The following is a 26,909-nucleotide window of genomic DNA, read 5'->3' as shown; positions in this document are numbered from 1 at the left end:
TGCATGTGTGTATGTATTTTGCAATTATTTTTATTTTTTGGCTTTTCAAGCACTAATTTCATTTTCAGCTTAAGGAAAATATTAACATGAGCTAGTGCTTGAAATATCTTCAGGTTCAGTGCTGAAATATTTTCTTAATTTTGCCTGGAATCTCATCAAACAGCCAAGATACAGAATTCAGACTGGGGTGGAAAATCAAAGAAAAGCAAATTGCTTTTGCAGAGATAATGCGACAATAAACTTTGTAAGAATGCTCATGTTCAACAGGGATAATAAAGCCATTGTTTCCTTAGTCCTGCCCATGTGTAAGGCTAAACTGGGCTAAACTCAAGCCCCTTTATTTAATTCCTTCAATGGACCTATGAAATAAGGGCTATCCCATTTCACAGACGAGGTTTAAAGAGATGAAATAATTTAAGCTACAGAGTGGCAAGTGATAGATTCAGACCCAGACCCAAGTCTTCCTGAGCCGACAATCTTTTACACAACTCGACACCATAAGTTGCCTCCTAGCCTTCATGGGCTCCCTTCTCACCCAGGCCATGCCCTGCCCTAGTACATTTCTCATTGTATTTTCGTTGTTTCTGCACATGCCTACCTCTCCCTACTCTATGGTTAGCTCCCACATTGCAAACATTGTGTCTCATTTACCCTTCTAGTTCCACAGGTTTAATGCAAGGGTGTGCCTCATCATAAAAGCTCAATAAGGACCCATGGAACGATTAATGTCAGAAGTCATTATAGGTTAATATAATAGAACATTGCATTATTATGGAAAAAACTGACATGGAAGGAAAGTGCAAACTGCTTCTAAACCTCTGTTAGGCATTGTTTTCCTCAAAGATGAGATTTTTTAGGATAGGTGAGTTGATCCCCACTCCCTATGGGAATTCAAAGAGTATAAAAAACCTACAGAGTAGCTTAAGTGATACAAAATAATAGGGATAGTATTAGGAAAGATTAAGGGAAGGGATATGGAAAGTATTAATAGTCTTCACATTTATGATGGATTCGTCTTCTACACAGGGAAGCGACCAACTTTTCATCGATAGTGAGCCCCAAACAAAAAGAATACTCAGGATATTTCAAGACTTGGGTAATTTTTAAAGGTTCAAATGCATGTAGTACAGGAGGGAAAACTATTTCATATTAAAACTTTATTCAGTATAACTTAATTGAGAAAGATCAGTTCAGTTTGAGAGGTTGAAAACCTTGAGAGAAAAACATTTCCGAAAAGGAATAGTTTACCAAGGGGGTTGGGTGAGGATTCTAAGCGAGTATGTATATGTATCTTTAAAGTGAGTAGCACCAATTCTGTAATCATATCTTGCTTGATGATGCTCTGATTGAATATGGTCGGTAGTGTCCATTTTAATCTGGGTCCTTAATTGCCCTGTCTGAAAGCTACAGGCAGCAAGAGCTCCCTAAACCTTAGATGGAGAGCTGTCTAAGCATGTTTCTGCCATTTGTGCTCTCTTCTGAAGGATGCCTAGAGCTTGAGTTCTCCTGTTTCCCTCAGCAGTCTTTAGGGGTCAAAGACCAGGGTGAAGGGGGGCTGTCATGCGGTAGTGGTCCCACCTTTTGGCAGTGCCACTTCCAATTGTCGAAGCCCGACAGAAGACTGGTGAATACCCTTTTCACTCCCTCGACATAAATTTATTTGTGAAATGAAAATCTTTCAGAGTGACAGAAGACACACATAGAGGGTAGAGTTCTCTCAGCCCATGCCAGCAAGTCAAGTTGCAAGGGCACTTTCGCTGACTTTGTTGTCTTGTAATTGATTCATATGAATCCACCACCAAAATGGAGTAAAGTCCATTATCCTGAATTTTGTTTCAACTCTAAAACAGAGACTAGACTGAAATGAATGTTAATGCCCTAGTTTATTTAGCTCTTGGAGGAAATTATATTAAGATCTTTTTCTGAGACCCTTCTGGACCACCTTAAGACTCTCTGCTTTCTATGGGGAGATCCATACCCCTCTCCAAACTTTACTTGTGGTGCTGTAGTGTAATAGTCCCTATACTCATCAGCTCATCTGAACGGGTTATTAGGTCCTTGAGAGGAGAAGTGTGTCTTTTAACTTTGCATTCCCAGTGTCTAGTACCGTGTGTTGCAGACTTTGTCATGGTCAGTAAATATTTATTGGATGACTTTTGTTTCCCCTGAAATAGCCATTTTCTCTTTTCTTCTCACTTATTCATTTCTCACTTTCTTCAGGTTCTCTCCATCTGTCCCAAGGACATGAGAGCTGATATCTGTGTTCATCTAAACCGGAAGGTTTTTAATGAACATCCTGCTTTTCGATTGGCCAGCGATGGGTGTCTGCGCGCCTTGGCGGTAGAGTTCCAAACTATTCACTGTGCTCCTGGGGACCTCATTTACCATGCTGGAGAAAGCGTGGATGCCCTCTGCTTTGTGGTGTCAGGATCCTTGGAAGTCATCCAGGATGATGAGGTGGTGGCTATTTTAGGTACTGTGAACTTTCCTAATGTAGTAGCAAATGTGTAACAGTTTTAGAGATTTTGCTTCTCAGGTTTCTTAAGAGAAATTTCCTCTGCTTGGTGACTTTGGAAATTGGGTCACTAATGAGATGATGAATCTTAGTGAAAACTAGTAATGCTCTTTCAGCAAAGATCATTAGTACTGGTCACAGCTTAATGAGCTGTACAAGGGTTTGATTAAACTTTCTTTGGCAGTGGTAAGACAATACTTTTTAGATTAGAGCTGATCATAGCCTAAGGTGACTGTACATCCTGGTGTTGATAAGTGTGAAGAAGATGGCTTGTGGAACTATTTTCAAATTAGCAACCTACAATGTTAGTCTCAGAGGGGCCATAGAACCTAACTCAACACTTTCCTTTAGAGATGAACAAAATGAGGACCAGAAAAGTTGAGTGGCTTGACCAGCTGGTTAGTAAATGAGTTAGGTCTTGAGTACAGATCATCTTATTCTAAATATTTCTGCCTCATTTGTCTCAGTGGACCTAAGTGATGAGCTAAAAGTGTTGAGGTAAGTGAATTTGACCCATTATATTGGAGGAATCATAATACAAGTAAATTTAGGTTTATAAAGCTGGTTCTGTCCATTCATGAGCCAAGAAAATTATTTGGCTAATAATAAAGTTCATTCTAAAATTCGGAGGCCCAGTAGATGGTTATACTAACAAAAAAAGGCAGTGATAGTATATGTAAATAACCAAATTTTTAAGAAATTACATGTTTGGGGCAAGGTAATATATATATTGGTGAAACTATATGAAATGGCATTTTTAGATCATTTCTGCTCAAATCTTTGTAGCAAGTTCATGAAGTCCACATAGATCTAAAAGGAAGCAATGAGGTCAGAAGAGAATCACCCCTTGTTTTTCTCTGAAGTAAAAGAAGTTAGAATTGCAGGATGTCAACTCCATTTTCATCATATTTTTCATGGCTCGTGTCTCATGAAAAATGAGCTCAGTTTTTAAACTACTGGATTTTTTAGCTACTGAGGTCAACCTACCATATCTTGAATGCCACTTATTTTTGTGAGTCAAAGATTGACTTATGTGTCTGAGAAGCTGCAAAAAGCAAAACCCAGCACAGAAATGAAGAACTGATTTCAAAAAGCACAATTGCCTGAAAAAAACAACAGACTTGAGAATTGAGAAGCAGTGACCCTTCGTGGGAAAATAGGTTCAGTAAAATTCATAAGAATTACAGAAAGCGGTTCAGGATTGCAAGGGACCGAATACAATTGTTTTATAAACCTCTTCTTAACTATTTAGAAATAATAGTACAGTTAAGGGGAAAGCTCTTTTAGGAATGATTTTTATTTGTGATTTTTGCAAGAGAAATTCATACAGTACCTGAGCATCAGCACTGGGTGTGTGTTTATTTTTATTTCTTAAAAGATTTTATTTATTTATTCACAGATAGAGACCACAAGTCAGGCAGAGATCACAAGTAGGTAGAGAAGCAGGCAGAGAGAGAGAGGGGGAAAAAGGCTAACTGCCTAACAGAGAGCCCAATGTAAGGGCTCATCCCAGGACACCGGGATCATGACCTGAGCCGAAAGCAGAGGCTTTAACCCACTGAGCCACCCAGGCACCCCTGGGTGTGTGTTTAATTCCACTTGGTGTTTATTCTGCTTTGTTTCCTGGAGTATAAAGGAGTTATAGATAATCCTTCATAAAAAGTGTACGTTTTGCCAGAACAGTCCTTTGTGGTAAAACAAAGCATAAACACACTACAACCATTCTTGTTTGCTTTAAGAAGAGGATAGAACACATACCCGAAACAGGTGTATTTTCTTTTCCGGCACGTTGGTGTCAGTGGTGGGCGGAAGGTTCCGGGTACACGGTGAAGCTGGTTCTGCCTCGTGATGAATGACCTCAGCTGTGTACTCATTGTCATTTGCTTTGCCCCATTTTCTTCATCACAGCCTCACCTTGGTAACTTATTTTCTAGAAAGAAGGCTGGAAAAAGCCCCGGGTGCAGTGTCTCCGGCTTGGGCCTGTCAAGCTAGAATCATTTACGACTCAGTGAGACAGACAAAATGCATTTTCTTTCCCTTTTAAAATAAAATGGTAGCTGGTTTTGCACAACGACTTAGTAAAAATGAACACAGGGCTCCTGGGTATCAGACCAGCCTCATCATACATCTGTCACATTTTATTTCTTTGTGTGCTTTTTGTTTATCTTCTTCAAAAAATCCTGGGATTCAGAGACTTTTCATTTCTTGGTTTAATGAGTCAAATTATATGTACACTTCCCTCTTCCCTGGAAAGTTTTCTTTCCTTTTTTCCATGGGCCTTAACCATAGATTAATTCAGCTAAAAGGCAGTCAGATGATTTAAAAAAAAAAAAATTTTTTTTTTTTTTTTGACCCGGAAGTGATCTCTGAGGGTGGAAATGTGTGTGTGAGGCAGGGAGGCACAGTGGTGGCCAAGGCTGTTGGGGGCTGGCAGGCTGCCTGGGTGCCATGGGGCCCAGCAAAGACACTATCTTATAGGATTCTGTGGTGTGGGTCAGTGATGACGTGACAGATGCGGAGATGAGCTTTGAGAACTCTGTCCCGCTGTATAGAGCATTCTGCCAACCTGGGTTTCTTGGAGAGGCAGTGTGAGGACACTGTGCACTGGGCGTGTGGACTCGGGATGAGCTTCTGCAGGAGTGAGGGTGTGGAGCTGTGGACGGGCTGCCCTTGTGTTCACACCATGTGCCCGTCCACCCTGGAGGCAGCTGAAGCCCAGCCTGGAACCTACCAGAAAGGCCTTTCCCTACCAGCCCCCCTATTGACTTGTAGATCCTCTCTCCAGCTCCGTTTTGTGACTTCTTAGTCTTGTCATGTCCATTTTGTGATTTAGTCTTGTGGTTTCCATTGAGGATGTATGGTTTCAGGCTTCTCTAAGTTAAACTACTTTCTTTGACAATTACGAGAACGGCGGGAGGCTTAACACTCAAGATGCCTTAATAATGTTTTAAGAAAGGCAGAGGAAAAGGGAAATCCAGTAGTGTCACTCCTGATATTTGGGGCCTGTCCATTCTTTCTTGCTCCTCCTGTTTTTCTTCTTCCTCTTCTCATTTTTTTGGTAGTTGAATTTTGAAATAATTACAAGCTTAATGAAAAGTTGCAAAAATTATCAGGGTGTGGAGTTTGATATATATCTTTAGGTTTTCTGCTTTATCGAGTAAGTTGACTGGGTCTTCTGCCTGCATAAACTTTGGGAGGTATTTATAGGTTTGGTTTCAGACCACCACAAAAAAGCAGGTATCACAAAAAAGTGAGTCAAATGAATTTTGTGATTTCCCAGTGCATATGAAAGTCATGTTTACTCTATACTGTAAGTTTAAGTGTGCAATAGCATTCTGTCTAAAAAAAGGATATACCTGTATTTAAAAATATTTTATTGCTAAAAATTGCTAACCATCATCTGTGCTGTCAGTGGCTCATAATCACTGATCACAAATCACTGTAACATCTACTAATAATAAAAAGTATCAAATATCGTGGAAGTTCCTCGAGTGTGATAGAGATACAGTGAGCAAATGCTGTTGGAAAAGTGACACTGATAGATTTTCCCAATGCAGTGTTGCCATAAATTTTCAACTTGCGAGAAAACCTGGTACATGGGTGGGTGTCCATGTGTCTCACTGCTAATGTGTTTTCTCTGTGTCTCCTTGCATTTGCTATAGTTTGTGTTGTTTGGTGGATGCTGCTGTATAATTTGGTGCATGGATATTCCTAACTGTATATCCTCATAGTGAACTGTGGCTTTCAGCATTGAGCTGTGTCCTTTTTCATCAGGTCTAATGATTCTTTGCCTTCTAAGAGTCAGAAAGAAAGAACGTATCTCACATCTGAGCTTATGTCAGAAAAACGAGACTTTATCCTGTTAGGACCGTAATCAAAGGAACGAGACTGATACAAAGCGAAGGTCAAGCAAAGCTTTATTTTGCGCCAAGCATAGAGAATCAAGGCGACTGGTTGGGGTCGCCTCTTTGAATCAAACTGACCGGTCAGGGTTGCCTCTTTATAAGAGATGGCCTTGACTGGTCAGTTTGATTCTCGATGCTTGGCACAAAATAAAGCTTTGCTTGACCTTCACTTTGTATCAGTCTTGTCCCTTTGATTACAGACCCAACAATCCCAGTTGTCCTCTTAGGAGAAACAAGTGGGCCTTGCTGTCTTTTACACTGATTCATTTGCAAGTTGAAACATAGAGAAGAGAGGTCATTTTATTTTATTTTTTTTTTAAAGGTTTTATTTATTTATTTGACAGAGAGATCACAAGTAGGCAGAGAGGCAGGCAGAGAGACAGGGGGATGCAGGCTCCCTGCTGAGCAGAGAGCCCAATGTGGCTCGATCCAGCACGCTGAGACCATGACCTGAGCCCAAGGCAGAGGCTTTAACCCACTGAGCCACCCAGGCGCCCCAGGGAGGTCATTTTAATTAAAATTGCCAAATGCAAAGAACAGCTGCAGTTTCATTCTTTTGGATCTTTGCCTCTAAACAGTCTCTAGGTAGGCACGTAATTTTTTAGCGTGTCAAAAATGCTAAGTGTTTAATGAATAAGTTCTGAACCGTAACTAATTAATGGAAAGATAAAAAAAAAATGTAGTCAACAAATACCTTCTGTTTTTAACACTGAAGGATGGCTTCAAGATGTTTTTCTAAATAGGGCAGGTGAACATAATTGCAGTTCATGTCTTTTTCCAAGTTGAAGTTCTTTCAGTTCCTACACCTCCACCTTTTTCTTTTCGACCTTCCCACTTTTTATGAAACACAAAGAATTCCAAATTAAGTTCATGATGCATACATAATATTTTATATCCTTTCATATCTTCTTGCTTTTAAGTTCTTACTCTGTAATTACTTCATGTGAACAGATTTCTTAGTGTGGCTAAAATAGCCAGGTTACTTTTAAGTGTCACCGTGAGGGATCTTGTACCGTTAAGGGCTGTACAAGTGACATTTCCCTGAACCATACACCTGGCCCCCAAGATACTTGTTTTGCTGCACTCACCTTTTGTCTTTTCTGTGTCTACTGATATTAGAATTATCGAGTTGGGGAGTTATTAATCTAAAAACAATCTGTATCTAAGTCTTATTTATTTATTTATTTATTTTTAAAGATTTTATTATTTGAGAGACAGTGAGTGACAGGGAGAGTACAAGCTGGAGGAGGCACATAGGGAGACGGAGAAGCGGGTTCCCCACTGAGCTGGGAGCCTGATGTGGAACTCAGTCCCAGGACCCTGGGATCATGACCAGAGCCGAAGTCATATGGTTAATGACTGACCCACCCAGGTGCTCTGTATCTAAGTCTTATAATTATAAACTCAAATTCCCAAGAGAACTAGGCTCGTTTACATAGAGTTTGGATGGAGAGGTTAGATATTGTTATGGGGCTGGAGAAGGGAGTGTAAACGAGGCAGGGACAGACAGAGTTAAATAACAATATTCTAAAAAAATAATTTCCTGTACTGAGTTAAGATTTCATTTTAATTAGAATCATTTATAGACATTTTTGCATTATAAAAGAAAACTTATAAATTATGATGCTCAAAATTCAAATTCTGCTTATTTTTATTCCAAAAAGAAAAAAATCTGAGATGTGAATGAATATTTTGCTATTTTGAGAATCTGTGAAAATGTGACTTCTGTGCTACAGTTAAGATTTCTTCCTGTATACTTGCTATTAGAAGTCAAGTGTTTCTCACTTTAATCCTTAAAAGGGCTTTTCCCAAGCTGCAGACAATTATTTTCTCTTGCATCCACATTTCTGTGTTTTGAGATGTTGAATTATGAACTAGGTAGGTTTGCTGCACATATGCTGATGAACACAGTTAATTCAGACTACTCCATAAAGGTCAAACTAGTTATCTGCTTTTAAAAAATTCCATGCTTGTCTTATTTTAAATTTTTGAAGAAGTGATTACATACATCATTTTTACATGGTTCAAATTATATACTTTAGCGTTGTTCAGTCTGTAGATTTGGGGATAAAATATAAATCTTTACAATCTGGTAATTTAGCCTCAACTCCAAATTCTCTCCCCATCTTCCTTCAAAGCTAAGTCTTGTTTATTCTTCCATCTCGTAATTTCTTTATCCTGTGCTTAATATCCCTTCCCGTGACAACTGCTCATAAAATTCTGCTCCTGGGCTGTGGCTGCCATTGAAGACCTGTTAGCTCACAATCTCTCACCCGCTTCAACCTCTGATTTTCTGTTACGTGGCCGCCAAAATAATCTTTCTAAAATATAATTTGTCAGGCTAGCCTTCTCATTGAGACTAACATTTTAAAATAAAAAAAAATTATATGTATATAATTTTATGTATATAATTATATGTATATAATTATATGTATATAATTTTTTTTTAATGGACTGACTTTTTAGCAACTTGGGGAGAAAATGTAGCTTCTAGGGTGACGGATGAGACTATTTTGGTCTAATCTCCTTTCCTGCCTGACTGGTGCCATTCCCATGCCCCACCGTGTTTTCACAGCATTCTCAGTTGCATGAAGATTCCTGGTACCTCCAAGTTCTCCTACTGGCAAGCTTCCTTGTTCACAACAAATCTTTCTCTTCTTTCTAGTTGTCCTGTCTCTTGCTTCCTCATGTTCTTTCATTCTTTCCCTTATCGCCCTGGTCTGGATTCGGTACCTCTAATCTGGGCTCCCGCTGCATGCCTACACAGCATTCTTAGCCATTTCTGTTTTTCTTTTTTTTTTTTTTTATTGAGAGAGAGAGAGAGATCTTGAGAGGGGAGAGGGTCAGAGGGAGAAGCAGACTCCCCGCTGAGCAGGGAGCCTGATGTGGGACTTGATCCTGAGACTCCAGGATCATGACCTGAGCCGAAGGCAGTTGCTCAACCAACTGAGCCACCCAGGCGCCCCGCCATTTCTGTTTTTATCTTCTACCTGTCTCACTCTCTGTCTGCACTGTGAGTGCTTGAAACAGCTTGCTAATTTTGTATCTCTGTCATCTGTGATAGGACCCCTTAAATGGGTTCTAGGCAAGGTTCAATTATCCAGATTAGCTAGGACTTTATTTTGCCATTAAGCTGTTTTCGTCATTGTGTTTGTTTAGGGCACCCATGAAAGCTCTGTTGTGTTCTGTTGCCATTTTCTTTATGTCCTATTTTGAAATACTGACTACCCTCTGTTTTGTTTTCTTCTAAATGCTTATAGTAAAGTGCATGTCCCTAAGATTCTAGCTTTAGCATAGATCTGTTATGGATTGAGAAAACAATTTCCTACTATTTATCAGGCACTTGGAACAAAGAGAATATGGTGGGTCAAATGTTAAATATAGCAAATCACTTAATACTCTTTAATAAAACACTCCTTCCTTGTTCTTCATCAGACACTCCCAGTATCAGAAAAGAATCTAATTTATGCCATGGTCATTGGCCATTGTAGGAAAACTTGAAATTATATCTATGAAAGGGGACTTTGCTTTGATTCCTGAAAATGGCATCACTTTCTCCATCAACTGGAATAAGTAGTTCTGCAAATCAGAATTAATTTTATTAGAAAATAAACATTTAAGAGTTAAAAGGGGCTTAAAAAAAAGAAAATAAAATTTGTAGTTAGTAACTGAGCCCCTTACAAGGCTTAAGTAAAATTTAAAATCCATGCATACATTTTTATTTTAATATTTTTTAATCAAAAGTATATTTTTTTAAAATGTACATCAGCCCCTTTGAGAATTGTATTTAAGTACCAATAATCATCAAGTACTCATCATTTTTCGTGCATTATTATGTCAAATCATTTAATTAACTGTGAAGAGAGCACTTGCCGTGGTCATCTTACAGATGAAGAAGCCGAGCCTCTACCTTATCCGGTGATTCACCCCAGGTCGTAACTATTTTTAAATAGAATTTTGAAATTATACAATTACTTGGTTTAATCCTGACAGAAAATATAGGGCCTATATTAATGTTCCTAATGTATTTCCTTTTCTTAAAAAAAAAAAAAGAAGATTTTCTAACAACACTTTCATACCAGTGTATATTATGAAACCCTTCACCAAATATTACCTGAGTATAAGATGGTTAATCAGCCATTAAGTATCTAAAAATACGGTCGCCATAGGGACAGTTAATGACCAGGCAGGCGGTTAGGAGTGGAAAGAGTGGGCTCAGAGTTATCTCAGGAGCCTTCAGAACACAAGATGGGGATCTTAAATTCTGCTTACAGGTCTTTCCTCTGGGTCCTGGAAGAGCTCAGAGTCCACCTTGTTGGTAGGTATTCAAGTGGAAATGAGACTTTCAAGGGTGCTTGGGGGTTGCAAGAATGGCCACAGATCTTTGCTGTTTCTTCTTTGAAGAGAAGGACTTTATTTCTCCAATCCTTCCATCAGTTCTGACCTTGTGACTTGTCTCAGTTTTTCTGCCGAATCCTCCCTCCTTCCCTGCAGTGCTGACTTCTCTCGACAGGGCAGGGCTGCTTGACCTGCTGTCCTACTGAGCTTCTTTTTCCTGAGGTCATGACCTCCACTTAGGGAAAGCTTCCTTCTGCATTTTCCCAACTGTCTTATACGTCCGATACATCAATGTCTTGTTCCCACTCTCCTTCCCTGCCTTCAACCCTTATTGATGTTATGATATTCTATTTTTAAATCTGCTTAGAGCTATTTGGCTCACTCTTTGTGTAAATAAAAATTTATAAGCTTAATCAGTGATTTTTTTTTTTAGTAGGTAAGAATTCTTTGCTTCTCTGAAAGTGTCTTCCAGTTTGTACCCATTATAATTGCTTTTTATTTCTTTTCAGCATAACAGTATTCATTGTTTTTGCACCACACCCAGTGCTCCATGCAATCCGTGCCCTCTCTAATACCCACCACCTGGTTCCCTCAACCTTCCACTCCCCACCCCTTCAAACCCCTCAGATTGTTTTTCAGAGTCCGTAGTCTCATGGTTCACCTCCCCTTCCAATTTCCCCCAACTCCCTTCTCCTTTATAACTCCCCTTGTCCTCCATGCTATTTGTAATGCTCCACATATAAGTGAAACCATTATAATTTTTGAATTGAATGACGTTGGACATCACTGAAGATTAGCAGGCATCGATTCTAAAGGTTTTAAGAGGTTCTATTCTAACACACCTATATAATTTCTTAATTTTCACACTCATCACTGTGTTCTTTCTGTTCTTTTCCTTTAAAACATTACTGTATGAAACTTGCTGTTGGTAATAGTCAAAGTCCATTAAAAATCATATAATTCTAAAACTCATAGTGTTGTTCATTTATAAAGGAGTATTTTTGGCCATGTGTATTCACAATAAAGTTTATGAGCCTAATGCAATAATTAATCATAGTGAAGGGCTGACTAATAAAATACAAGTGAATACAAGGATTGGGTCCATTCTGTAGAAGAATCATCAGATAGACGCATCACTGCACCCCATAGGAAACGACCTAAGTTTCGAATGCTGTTTATTTAGGGATTCGTTGGCAATCCTCATCGATGAATAGCCGAGATGATTTTTATGCATTAAGTTTAATCCATTTCATTAACTTACCAAATAATGTGTTTCAAAATTTTTAAAAAGCTTTGGTTGTAAAACCAGCCCCTTTGGGGATCATAATCCCTAAACATACCATGGTCCGCATCGCTCCTTTAATTGTGTTGTAACTCGTCGTCTCTGTTTTGCCTTGACATTTTCCAGTTTCCTAGTCTGTGAATCTGAAACATTTGCTCCTGTTTTCCAATCCTGTTTCCTGTGGTTTCGAAGTGAAATACTTCATAAGACTTGATGCAAAGAACTGAGAAAATATAAATAGGACAAACAACAACTTTCATGTTGAGTGTGAGCTTTTCTACTAATTTTAGGGCTTCGGGGGAAGGTTAGTTTTCTCAAGCTCTAAAATGTTTATAGCTGAGACTACTTGCACCCAGTGAGAGCTGACCTAGAAACTAGCATCAAATATTCTGTAGCCACGAAGATGAACATGAGTTCCCAGCCCTGAAATGGTGCAGTTATTGGGAGACTCCACTCATAATCCCACAGCCTCAGTGTCATGTGCATAATAGTCCTTGAAGAAGGACATTAGCCAGCTCTACTGTGGCTGTGAAATTAATTAACTGATTTACAAGACCCATCTTCCAGAAGAGCCATAAAAGTTTATTGTGAATTGAGCGACTAGAAGATGATAGAGAACTGGATAAAGCAAACACACCTTAAAATCATTGATTAGATTAATATCCAATCGATATATTGTGTATCCTAATGGAAATTCTATGTCAGAAGACAGTTAGTATTGCTTATTATGTAACGTGAATTCTGACAGTGGGAGCAGAATTATCCATATTTGTCATTTTTTCTAGGTTTCTCTAAACTTTTAAGGGGAGAATCAAGGGGTAAGTTTTACATTGGTTGACTCAGTTAACTTTGCTGGTGCTTTTTAGTCTTTTAATGGGATTTGGAGTTGAGGCTCTAGATTTTAAAGTCGTTTTCTTTTACATACGGCATAGAAAAAATATTACCCTGAAAATATAATTCGATGACTTTTAGTGGGCTTACTCTAGGGTTATGGTGCACAGAAACCTTGAGATTAGTTTTTGTTCATCTTGTTCTCTTAAGGGTTAAAAGAACAGATGCTGATTCAGGGTAAGTTAATCACTTGGTCTAAGCCACACCCTTACAGTCTTTTTTTTAATTTTATTTTTTCAGTGTTCCAAGATTCATTGTTTATGTACCCAGTGCTCCATGCAATACATGAACTCCTTAATACCTACCACCGGGCTCACCCAACTTCCCACCCTCCTCCCTGCCAAAACCCTGTTTGTTTCTGAGTCCACAGTCTCTCATGCTTTGTCTGCCCCTCCAATTTACCCCAATTCACTTTTCCTTTCCTTCTCCTAGTGTCCTCCATATTATTCCTTATGCTCCACAAGTAAGTGAAACCATATGATAATTGACTCTCTCTGCTTCACTTATTTCACTCAGCATAATCTCCTCCAGTCCCATCCATGTTGATATAAAAGTTGGGTATTCATCCTTTCTGATGGAGGCAATATACTCCATTGTATGTATGGACCATATCTTCTTTATCCATTCATCTGTTGAAGGGCATCTTGGCTCTTTCCACAGTTTGGCTATTATGGCCATTGCTGCTATGAACTTTGGGGTACAGATGGCCCTTCTTTTCACTACATCTGCATCCTTGGGGTAAATACCTAGTAGTGCAATGCAGGGTCATAGGGAAGCTCTATTTTTAATTTTTGTGGAATCTTTGCACTGTTTTTTAAAGTGGCTGCACCATCTTGCATTTCCACCAATAGTGTAAGAGGATTCCCCTTTCTCCACATTCCTTCCAACACTTGTTGTTTACTCTCTTGTTAATTTTGGCCATTCTAACTGGTGGAAGGTGATATCTCAATGTGGTTTTGATTTGAATCTCCCTGATGGGTAATGATGAACATTTTTTCATATGTCTGTTAGCCATTTGTATGTCTTCTTTGGAGAAGTGTCTGTTCATGTCTTCTGCTCATTTTTTGACATGGTTATGTGCTTTTTGAGTGTTGAGTTTGAGGAGTTCTTTATAGATCTTGGATATTGGCCTTTTGTCTGTAGTGTCATTTGAGAATATCTTCTCCCATTCTGTGGGTTGCCTTTTGTTTTATTGACTGTTTCCTTTGCTGTGTGGAAGCTTTTTATCTTGATGAAATCCCAAAAGTTCACTTTCGCTTTTGTTTCCTTTGCCTTTGGAGACATGCCTTGAAAGAAGTTTCTGTGGCCGATTTGGAAGAGGTTACTGCCTGTGTTCTCCTCTAGGATTTTAATAGATTCCTGCCTCAAATTGAGGTCTTTCAGCTATGTATAGAAGAATGAAACTTGGCCATTCTCATATACAAAGATAAACTTGAAATGGAATTACTTGTTTAAAATTTAGAGAATGTCACTTACACATTTCTGAAGTCAATGAATGCCAGTGGAGGTCTCTAACCTTCCTTGGAGGAATGCCTGGCTATCAGACAGTTGAGTTGTTGAACAGTGTCACTAACTAGAAGAAAATTCTGAAGTGTCCAGAAACAATTAAGATTGCTCATGATGAATTATATATCCATTAGGGTTATTTTATGCTGAGCATATGATTACATGATAGTTTTAACCACTTTCTCAATAATAGGCACGTTTTCTATTTCCATACCAGAGTGATTCATAGTTCTCTAAGCATTTCCAAACTGTCTGTGTGGACAGGAGCCTGTAATGTTATTCCCTCGACCTCAATCTCTGTGCCTCTCTCTTTCTCTCATTTCTCTGGTTACTGCTATCTTCTTTCTCTGCTTGTCTAACTGTCCTGAAGTGTTATAAGATGCCTTTCTTCTTCCTGTTTACTTGTTAGTTCTGGCTTCAGTCTTCATGATGAGAGCAGATACTTCCTCACCTCTGTGGTTAGAGTGTTGAAAGCATAAGTCTTTGGCACAGTGCCTTCCAGAAGATCTTTCCTGCCTGGGTAGGCTCCTTGTTTGTTCCACTCCCAAATTTTCCCTTTCCTGCAGAGGAACAGAGAATGCAGTTGAGGAGACTTCAGAAGCCACGGGCTCTCATGCAACTGTCTCCACAGAAAGTCCTTTTGGCACTTCATCTCTGAGTGTTCCTTATCCCCACCTTGTCTGGGCAGCTAAGTACTCTGGATTTGGGGTGGTGAACTGTGGAGTTCAGGTCACCAGTGGCTGGTGCTCCAAAATGAAGAGATGATTTCTGGGTAATTTGCAGAATTTAAAAAATCATCTTACTGCAGTAGAGCACTCTTCATGGAACTGTTGATAGCATAACAAACCTGAGTCTCCATGGGTTCCCCTGCTCAGCAACTTAAGCTTTATAGTTTTGATGGGGAGCACATCCCCCCACCCCTCTGGGCTGGGCCCTGAGGCCCTGCATAGAGTTTGGCTCAGGAGAGAGGAGAAGGCATCCTCAGGTAATAAGTCATGGCGAGTATTCGTCTGCCTGGAGCACGAGACTTAGTTGCTGAATAATGTATGTTTAATATATGTCAAATCAGTTCCAGATTTATAAAGGCTGGAACAGTAGATCCTTATATAGTGCAATCTACTGTCATCTCTACAGAAGGAGCAGAAGAAAGAATGAAACTAAAAAGTCACCTTTGCTCCTTCTAGTCAGAATGGGAAAAGTTATGATGGCAGAAGATAATGAAACTATTTGTTAAAATGAGATTTTTGGCTTCTCTGTTGGATTTTATTTATTCATACCACTCGGGATTTCCATCAAGAACTGAATTCAGGGTGATGTTACTTTACATATTATATGAAAGTGTTATGCATTGTTACACCTATTTGAATGGGGTTATCCACTCAAGTTCTAAATTATGCGAGTTGATAAATAGCATATATGAAACTGCGTAAAAATAGTGATTAGGATAAGAACTAGTGGAGATAGTTGAATCCATATCTTATACTATTTTCCAGGGAAAGGTGATGTATTCGGAGACATCTTCTGGAAGGAAACCACCCTTGCTCACGCGTGTGCCAATGTCCGAGCACTGACATACTGTGATCTCCACATCATCAAGCGAGAAGCCTTGCTCAAAGTCCTGGACTTCTATACAGCTTTTGCAAACTCCTTCTCAAGGAATCTCACTCTTACTTGCAATCTGAGGAAACGGGTATGTTGTGTGAATCTTCTTGCCCTTATTAGTATCTGTAGGGTTGATATGTCATGCTCTATTAGCTGAGAAGTGCAAGACGTGTTTCATTTTGCACTCGTAAGTTCTCATTCAAGTAAAGTGATGTAATTTTCTCTCTTTTTCTTTATATTTTGTTTACTTTTTAAGGAGCGGATTCCAAAGTACGTGGTTCAAGACTTGGGTCTTTATAATTTAAGTGTAAAAGAATAAACAGGTTCGAAGAGAAACAAACTGTGCTCTAATGTAATTAGTTCTTGGGGTTTATAATAACTGCCATAAAAATAACATGAGTGTCTCTTACTTTATTATGTGGATTTTTTTTTTTTTTTTTTAGGTTGGTAAGGTTAATCCAGCTCGTTGCTTATTTTATATTCCTGACTATTTAAAAACGCTTTCTCATTTAATGATCAGTTCATAAGGCTTATTTCCCTGTGAATTCTTTCCAAGCACACTATCTTAAAAAAAATAATTAGCCACACTGACATATCCTACAAATAGGTATAGCAACTCCTAACTTTGCACTGCTGCAGCAACTATAATATTCATGGCCATTTTCTTTTTTATTGATGAGTGTGACACAAATTTAATTTGCATAAAGAAATCTCCTAGCTATGATTTATAGGTCATTGGACATAGGCTAGGACTCTTTTATTGCCAAAAATGAAATACACATTTGGGCAACTGCACTTAAGGAATTTCATCAAAGATGATTGCCTGTCTATGGTGAAGTATTTTGAAATAACAAGCTTTCCCTCCCACTGGCCCCCTAAATAGAACCTTCCCTTTGTTAACACAGAGGAAAAAAATCAAGCCAAGGTACAGATTCGCGTCTCTACTGTAGATACAAACAGTATCTACAATCTATTGTACAAATCATTCTAAGTCCCTACTGGTCGGTGGTGGGGGGTCTAGGAGAGGATAGGACTGCTGGAGGCATGCTCATACCAGCTGTGTCGTGACATGGGATCTATATTAGAACAGCGTTTTCATTTTCTGTTTTTGTTCTAGTAAATGGGTATTGAGCATCCACAACCTGCTAGACAATGTGTAAAGAGTTTTCACAAGCACAAAGACTAACTCGAGTCCCTGTGCTGAAGGTGTGAGTCCCTTTGCTTAAGCCAGGTGTGAACATTCTATTCTACACAATAAGTGAAACATACACTTGTACAAGTAACTGAAAGTTGAAGTTAGTGATAGATGTGGAAGAGGGCTGCGGATAGGAACTGACTGTGGAACTTTCTTGCTCATTCGTTAGGGAGCGTGGAGTCTCGTCTAATTAGAAATAAGTCTCCTTTGCTCTGTACTCTACCTTCCCCAATGACGAATTCCTCTTCTGCAAGGCAGCCCGTTAGATACTTGAAACTCTTATATCTTGTTAAGTCTTCTCCAATATAAATTTTTCCAGCTCTGGAGTCTTCCCACATACCACAAGATTACCGAGACCCCTATCCATCATCGTTATGGTCCTCAGGACAGATCTTATTTGTCACTGTCCTCCTCGAAGCATGTTGTTTACACAGTATCTCATCTGATGTTTATAATATTCCTGTGGAATAAAGGACAGCTATTTTCCCTTCAAAACACATGAGGAAACTCAGGGCCAGAGGGATTAATTTCAAATCACAACTGATATATTCGCAGGGCAAGGTCTCTAGGAGGGATAATTAAGATAACTCACCAGCAGAAAATAAATTTTGGTTCTTCAGAATGAGTTTATCACAAAGCTCTCTCTCCTCTTTTTATGTTCTCTTTCGCACATCTGAGCATGTGCACACACCACACACACACACACACACACACACACAGAGTTATGAAGGCGGAGTGCACATATTTCTGATAAGAGAAGCTAGAGACAGAAAACTCTGTGTGTACGTTTTAAAGAGTTTATTTATTTGTTTAGAGAGGGAGAGTGGGTGGGGGAAGGGAAAGGGAGAGACAATTTCCAGCACACTCTCTGTTGAGCGCGGAGCCTTATATGGGGCTTGATCCTACAACCCTGAGATAATGACCTGAGCCGAAACCCAGAGTCGGACGTTCAACCAACTGTGCCCGCCCGGTGCCCCTGTGTATGTGCTTTTTTTAACAGGACCCAGGGATGGGGCCCCCTCTGTCTGCAGGGGCTGGTGCACAAGTGACATCAAATGGCTTCTTCCCTTTATAACCTGTTCCCTGTTACAACCTGTGTCACATTTTTATTTTTTAATAATTCACCCATCCTCAAATGATGGATGGTCTCAATAACTTGGCAAAATGTGAGGATAGCTGTACTGTCAGTCAGTGTCACTTCATTCTCAGGAAAAGAAAAAGTATTCTCATAAAAAAAATACCCACTGAGAAGATATCCTCCAATGACTCGTGAGAATAACTACCCTTTTGAGACCCTCTTTTATACCCATGCACTTGAACACATTTTGTATATAATGACTGACCTTATGAAATTTCAGTCACCCGCAGATGAAGCACCTCATTCCCATTCCATCGATGAAGAGGCTGATGTTGTGAGAATGGGAGCGCTAGGTGCCAAAGAAAGTATGCCTCAGGGTCTGAATTTGAATCCATCTCTGTCTGATTCTAAAACGCATGTTGCTTTGGCTCGCCAAAGTACTTTTTATTTTTTTTCCCACAACAATATTCCACAGAGACACTCTCAACAATTTATCGTTTCTCATGCACAGTTGCTTTCGCTTTGTTCCCCGTGGAGCATTCTTGCATTGAGTATTTTTTGGGAATTGGATATTTGTTGTGAGTTCTATGATCAAGACTGTGTCCTCAGTATGCTCTTGATATCTCATAGCTATCAGAATCCCTAATTAAGGGTGTGTTTCTAGTAAGCCGGGGGAGGGGGTTTGTAACCCAGGTGCTCAGCCATCACAGATTACAGCCCTGGTCACATGAGCGTGTGCAGTGTGGCTGGGTGGAAGGCTTAGCACAGTGTGGGATTCTTGGTGGTCGCCGTTGTGGGAGATGTGGCAACACTTTAGCTGCCTGCCCTCCCGTCTCCATTACGGAAGAGTAAGAGATTTGTTATGTCAGCATAGTTCCCACTAACCATCCTTAAATTCCTCTCTATAAAAATTCTAGAACTAGAACCATAATTTCATGCAGTAGCTACAGCAGGGGTTGGCAAACTTGCTGTGTCAAGGACCATGCATTCAGTAGATATTTTAGGATTTGAGGGCCAGAGAACCTCTGTCTCAACTACTCAAGCTTGCCATTGTGTGAAAGCAGCGGTCTTAGCTCAGGGTACCCTCACAAAATACTGTAGGCTTAAACAACAGGAATTTATTCCCCACAGTTCTGAGAAGTCCAAGATCAAGGTGCTAGACCCAATTGGGTACCCCAGGGAGGACTCTTTTCTTCCTGGCTGGCAGACCTTTGCCTTCTCACTGTGTCCTCACATGGGCTGTGAGTGCGGGAGAGTGAAAGGGAAGGAGAGAGGCAGGGAGGGAGTGAGAGAGAGAGAGAGAAAGAGAGAGAGAGAGAGAGGTGGGGGGAAGAGACAGAGAAGGAAAGCTATCTCTCTAGTACCGCTTCTGATTAGGGCAGTAACCTCATCATGAGGACTCTACCCTCAGGGCCTCATCAAAACCTAATTAACTCCCAGAACCTTTTCTTCAGATATCATCACAGTGGGAGATTAGGGCTTTAAGATATGAATCTGGGGGGAATACAATTCAGTTCAGGGCAGGAGCCAAAGAGAGTATGTAAGCAACTGAGCAGAGCTGTGCTTTAGTAAAACTTTACATAAACAAGTGGCTCCCACAGGGCCTGTGTCCATGGCTGGAAGGAGAAGAGGGGAAGTTAGCTAGGGAGCTCACGAGTCTGCACACAGAGTTCTAGTACGCTTGTATTAGAAGCAGATCTACCACTTGTCACTCAGAGGTGATCATGAAGTGGAAAAGGCCATCCAGCAGAGGCGGCTGAAGGAGCCAGATCAGTAACAGCCACAGGGTGGGCCAAGCGCATGTGGCCGTGGAAGACTGGGGTTCGCACCACCTGTAAGGGGACGGCTGCCGCTCAGTCCGCTTGCACACTGCCTTGGTGGAATGCCAGCCCAGTGTGGCTTGGTCTGCGTATTTTTTTTAAACCCAGAGAAGCCAGAAGTACACATTTTTATGCATAAATCACATTGGTTTGGTAACTAATTTGCTTCATTTATTTATTTATTTATTTATTTATTTATTTATTGGATATGGTCAAATAGGGGTGCCTGGGAGGCTCAGTTGGTTAAGTGGCTGTCTTTCGGTTCAGGTCATGATTCCAGGGTCCTGGGACTGGGCCCCACATCAGGCTCCCTGCTCAGCAGAGAGCTTGCTTCTTTCTCTTCCTCTGCCTGCCTGTGAATTTGCATAGGAAAAATTACTACTTCTATTACATCTTTATTTTCTTTAATTTCTAAATGAAATGTAGCTTTTCCTTCCGTTATGAAGGTTGGGAACAAACTACAGTATTAGTAGAAGTACCAAAAGAAATCATAGATATTTTCATATTATATTGTGTTTGTTGAAGTATTTAGGCTCAATAATTATTGTAGTTTTATAGACATGCTCCTAAGATGACATTATTTATTGTGTTAATGAAAAAAAAGTACATAGATTACTATTTTGTGAATTTTTTTTTTGAACAAATTTTAAAAATTTATTTGAGAGAGCGGGAGCCTGTGAGAGCATGAATGCAGGGAGAGGCAAAGGGGGGAGGGAGAAGCAGACTCTCCCCCCACTGAGCAGGAAACCTGATTCAGGGCTCAATCCCAGGACCCTGGGCCTGAGCTGAAGGCAGATGCTTAACCAACTCAGCCACCCAGGCACCCTACTATTTCATGAATTATTTTTAAATATTTTGGTAACTGGATTTCATTATAATGTTTTTCATTTGCAGTACTATGTATTCTATTTTGTGCATTGAAAGCAACTTTTCTGAATTGAGGGCTGTTCTACAGGCTTTACTAGACTGCTAGAGATTACTATTCCCTGTATGACAATCAGAAACTAAACTCAGTTGAGCAAAAGGACTGGTTCGTGTAGTTTTTCAGTAATCAGAACACAATTCCATAGTTTTCAGTAAGTTTAAACATATTCAGAAAAGGAGAGCAACACAGGAAGGTTGACTCACTTGTTCACTTTATGTATTTATTTACTTAATTAATAGAAAATACAATTTGATGGAATAACAAAAATGATGTTTCTCAAGCTGAAGACCAAGCCTCAGGTGCAGGTCTGAAGAGGCAGGTGGCATATGCAGCCCCGGTGATATCTATATTTTAAAGGATCTTAATCAGATTTTTAATGTAATTAGTGCACTTCTGCTCATGCTGCCGAGCTGTGATGCAATGGGGTTTATCATCTGTGTAAAAAGAGTTAACATAGCAGGTCTGACCACTGTGCTTTGGAAGACCTGCTTGTGAAGCGGGGCCCTTGGCTTGGCTGGCTTCTGGGAACCTGGGTTTCGGGAGGGTTCTGCCAGGCTGGTGGGTGGTAGTGCCTCACTGTGCCCACACTGTTTATTCAAACAGTGTGGTCTGTGCTAAACATTTACTTATAGCTACATTAAGTGTGGTTGGGGTTTTTGAGTTATTTCTAAATATTTCCTCCTCTTTCAAGCTAGCATGAACATATTTTCCTCCAGATGGACTATTTAGATAAGAGGAGTGTGGAGTTTTATTTCTATTTTTGGTACCTCTTCTGACAGGACCCTTTGACAAAGTGTGGCTCAGAAGGTATTGGTGGGCTCAGTGGCTATCAGTATATATCGTTCGTGGCCTTACTACAAACCTAGGGGGCATGGAGATAAAAGACCCAGTGCCTGGTCTCTGGGGGCTTGCAGTCTAACAAGAGAGTCAAATAGATCCTAACAGAGTCTGATAAGTGCTGCGTCAAGAGTTACATTCAGGGTACATGGTGGAGAGCTGGGGAGAGAGGAAAGGAGTCCACCTAGCTCAGGGAGGACGCAAGGAGACGTTTTAGGAGGTGATGTTGATACTGGCACTAGGATTTCATTGTAAGCAGAATAATGTTCTAGAGGAAGGAAGGATCTTGTAGGTGACCTGGTCCAACTTTCTTTGCAGTTGAGAAAACTGAGACCCAGAGAATTAAATGACTTGCTCAAGATTGCTTAGCAAATTAGCATCAGAGCTGGCATGGGAATCCAAGTCCTTTGAATTCCGTGCTGCTGGGATTTTTTTTTTTACCAGTTAGCCTCATTGGCAAGCCCTGTGTAGAAGATTGTGAGTAAAATGCAACACTTGATTGTGTTCACTTTTCACAGGGAAAAAGAAAGGTAGATGACATGAGCTTGCATGTGATTCAAAGATTGATTTTAATGTCTTTCACGCCATGATTCGGGATAAAACTAACAACAGAGCCCCCAAACCAAGCTGTACGCAGTGTTCAGAGTTGTGAGCAGGACTCCTCCATATCAGCACGGGCCAGTGTGCATGGTGTGGCCACAGCAGGTATGTCACTGGCATTGTGAAGGGTCTCATTTTTAGCAAAAGCATGTAAGTTACATATCAGTCCTGTTTGAGAGGTATTAATAGGATGAAACACTGCCTTGCTGATGATGCTGTGGTTGTGATCCATTCTCTGCTTTCTTGTCAGTACTTTTAAGAACTGTACTGGCTGCTGCACCAGTTAGGATGAACATAGATAAAAAGAAAACTTCCTGCATTAAACAAAACTTCCCATTTTTTTTTCCCATCTTTGTGTTTTGAGTTATTTTCTTAAGGGTCTAGTATTTTCACATTAGAAGTTACAAAAAAATATATTGGCAAGTTTACTGCTCAAAGTGTTACTTATTAGTGCGAAAACTGTTCATTGATGATTAAAGGGGGAGAGGAAGAGGAAGGTAGAATGACTGGAGAAAATAAATAAAAGAATAAAAGTATTTCCACATAGAATTGGGAAAATATGAGACCTGACAGCAGGAGGCAGGGAGGGAATGAGCTGGTACCGAGAATGACTCGTTAGGAATGAGAAACAAGATTACCATGTGGTCAATTCCAAAAATGCAAATGAAGAGATTGCTAACTGAAATTTGAAAAGAAAAAAAAAGTAGTTAAGATTGCCCGATGTCAATACAGACCGAAAATTGGGTAATATACTGAGCTTCCCTCTTAAAAGCCATATCTATTATATTAATGAGTGTGAACCCCTCTTGTGGTTCACGTTGAGTGGTCACGGCCAGGGGACTATGTGTCTTTTCATTCCATGGCTCTACTGAATTTGTTGCTGGTGTTGTGAAAATTTCTAAGCCAAATGGCTCCGGAGACAATGTTTCTCATACATCTACTACTGCAATGGAGCAGATCCCCTTGGACATTGATCAAAAGTGATGCCACACTGACACTTGCCCTCAGTGGTGGTCTCAAAGAAACGTTGCCATGGAGACCCATCTTGCTCCTGGTTTACATTCCTTTTTACCAAACATCTCGATGCCCTTTAGTTCAGATGCAAGCCAATTCAGGATCTGTTAACGATATTGATGTATCCCTTGGATTAATCTGCTCAGTGTGCCATAACAAAATAACACAGACTGGGTGGTTAAACAGAAAGGTTGTGTCTGACAGTCTGGGGGCCAGAAGTCCAAGACCACAGCGCCAGCAGGGTTGGTGTCTGGTATCCTTGCGTTGCAGGTGGCGCCGCCTTATGTGTGCTCATCTGGCCTTTCCTTTGTGCGTGCATGTGTGGAAAGAAAGAATGAGCTCTCTCGTGTGCCCTCTTATAAGAACCTTAATCCCGATAGAGCAGAGACCCAACCTTATGACTTCATTTAACCATACTGTTTAATTAGAAGCCGTATCTCCAGGTATATCCACACTGGGAGTGGGAGCTTAAACACATGAATTTTTTTTGTTGTTTTAAATTAAATGTGTAGGAGCAACTTTGAGAAGTATTCTAAAACCAAAACTTAGAACTGAAGTAGGTCTGTGTTACTGGAGACACGTAGCAGCATCAACATTCAGGACCGATTTTTGTTAATATTTAGGCCAGGCATCATTATCAATACTAGCAAAACATTCTTGGACTCCTATAGTGATTTAAGAAAGGGTTTCCATTTAAACAGAAAATTTCCCCCAAGAATGATGAATACACATTGTAAATTGGAAAAACAGAATATAGAGGTACTTCTCCCTCTACCCTATCAGGCCGGCATCCTTTTCCACAAATGGCCCTGTTCTTAGTAGAGGGTCACAGAAGCTAGCTGGCCATGTTATGGGTAATGGGAGCACCTGTCCTGTATTGTAAGGCTACAAGAGAAAGAAATATTGGGTTAGGTTCACTCTTGCAATAGCACAGGCTCGGGGCTCAGTAAATGCATTTCTTTCCAGAAAGCATTCTTATCCTGGTGAATCCATTGGCACACAGTGTCTTTCTTTCTGTAGGTGGTGAAGCATCTTTGTAACAAATTACCTTTTATGGATGGAAAACAGACTAGAATCGGAGAGCGAATGGGCTTTGAGTCCTTGCACGGTGGACACATGCTGCTGACTACATGTCTCTCAGGGGGTCCGTCCTGGCATCTTTGAAGAAGGGCTCTAGGATTGTCATAAGGGTGTGTCGACTTCACTCCCTTCTTTTCTTCCCCTTTTCTCCCATAGCAGCTGAAACAAAATATGGGAGTGCCTTCCTGCCTCAAACCTTCAACTTTTGTCATCCCATTAAAAAGACATCACTCAAACACTATTCACACTTGGAATAAAAGCTCATACGCTCTCCACAAAAGTCCGAAGTGTTCATTAGACTCCGTGCTTCTCTCATAGCATGGATTGTGGTTCTTTGGTTTCCTACAGACATTTTTGTTTTTTCAGCTCAACAGTGAGCTCCTCAAAGTAGGTATTTTTTGTGATCTCTTTATTGCCAATGAGCAGAATGGTGCCTGCTGTGTCAATGAATGGGGGAGTCGGTGAATGAAGGAAAAGGAAGCAGACATACCGGCCAGCACAGTTTTGATCCTCACTGACTAGAATAATCACTGTCGTCCAGAAAAACAAATGATACCCTTGACCATTTTGGCAAAGAGCCTTATGAGATAGGATTATGCAAAGGGCCATTAATAATTAGTGTTAAAACACAATTAGAGTTAACGTCCAGCTGCAGCTTTGAGCCTCATATGCGGGCAGATTCGCACAAGGAAGCCGTCTCTGCAGCCTGTTCAGAGCACAGCAATCTTGACCTCATCGTGTGAGTTCAGACCACCTGATGGCAGGGGACTTGGAAGAACAAATTTTGTTTTCTCAGTTTCCTTTGAAGAATCTGCATACACCCTTGGATCTGAGCAGGGGGCTGTTAGAATTTTCATTCCCTTCACTGATCATCAGGCTTGCAAATTCACTGTGAACTCCCAGGCAGCATCTCTGCGCTGTCCTGGGCGGTGGCTTGTAGCAGTTGCCCCTCCAAACTGATGGAGCTCACTGCCTTGCAATTTTCACACTGCACAGGCTGTCTCATTTGAGCTTCAAGTCCATGCTTTAGGGAAGGGAGCTAGGAGCGGTGAGGGGACTTGCTCGTGGCCACACGGCTCATCTGATTGCTGTTCTGTTGTTCCAGCCTCCGTGTCTCAGCTCCAAACTGGCTCATGTTCTACTGATGATGGTTATAAGAGGCCGACTTTCAGCAATTCCAGAAGTTTATCATGGGCATTTAGAGGAAGCAGAGACTTCATTATGCAGTCTTTTGATTCCTTAAGCTGCTTCTATTCAGGGCTCTCTTGATCCGCTTCCAGATCTGCTTCCAGAATAAAATCTTTTCCACATTTAGTTACCAGGACGTAGGTTCACAGATCCCTCCATCTTTGGTGATGCCTCCAAAGCACTATTTAAGGACAGAGTTTCTCAAGTTTCACCCCGGGGTGGGGGGTGTGGTGGGGAGCAGGATTCAATCATTTAGCAACATTTTGGACAGTAGATTCTACAGTCTATTTGATAGCTCCTATTTGCCAAACTGGAGTTTATTTCTATTGTAAGAAAATATGTATTCTAATAGTAAATGAGGGGCATGAATAAACCTTTAGTATTGTCAGAAGAGTATTTAACTAACATAAGAAGGTAGGTATTTTATAGATCAGTTTTTCTTGGGAATCTTCAAAGTAGCCAACCATCCACTTGAAAAATTTTTTATTATTTTAGGGCTGAATCCTGCCTGACAATAGTGTCTTTTTAGGGTCATGATAGCTGGATACCAGACTGTTCATTCCATGTATCTACCACTTCTTAATTTTCAACCATTAATGTTTGATAAGGGGCCTCCAGAAGCACAGGGCTTTCATACCATCTTCATTGAAAGGAAAACTCTGCTTTGAATAAACAGAGCAAGGATTTCTATTAATAGTAAGACTGAACTGTATATAATAGTTGCTTCCCCAGTTCCTTTTGGTATTGATTTGAATTTTGAATACATGCAATTTTCCCTATACTACTTTCTTATGTATCTTTTTCCTTCTCTGTTGTGGAAAAAGAAGTCAATGGATCACCACTGTGGTTGTTTATATAGTATACATATATGTGTATATATAGATAGATGTATATATATATATATATATATATTAAAAATACAAAATATATGATATATAATAAGTGTGTATTTTACATATATGTTACATATATTTATTTTACATATGTGTGTGTGTATCAATACACACACAAACACACAGTTTGGATCTGTTCACAGATCTGTATTTCAGTATATTTTCAGGCAGAGCTCTTTTGTCAGGGGTGGGGTCCTCCCTCCCCAGTCCCCAAGATAACATCTAAATTTGATTACATAG

The 26,909-nt window shown here is 40.2% G+C and overlaps 1 protein-coding gene across 1 annotated transcript in view; it reads left to right on the top strand.

The window, feature by feature from the left end:
• KCNH5 (potassium voltage-gated channel subfamily H member 5) overlaps positions 1-26,909 on the top strand; it is a 320,730-nt gene that overhangs the window by 253,897 nt on the left and 39,924 nt on the right. Inside the window, exons 9-10 of the mRNA XM_059371301.1 lie at positions 2,221-2,473; positions 15,931-16,127. Of these exons, the coding sequence (XP_059227284.1) occupies positions 2,221-2,473; positions 15,931-16,127 (450 nt within the window). The remainder of the gene's footprint in view (positions 1-2,220; positions 2,474-15,930; positions 16,128-26,909) is intronic.

Source organism: Mustela nigripes, chromosome 13 (assembly GCF_022355385.1).
Source record: "Mustela nigripes isolate SB6536 chromosome 13, MUSNIG.SB6536, whole genome shotgun sequence".
Classification (NCBI taxonomy): domain Eukaryota; kingdom Metazoa; phylum Chordata; class Mammalia; order Carnivora; family Mustelidae; genus Mustela; species Mustela nigripes.
This window is presented reverse-complemented; position numbering and strand designations above follow the sequence as displayed.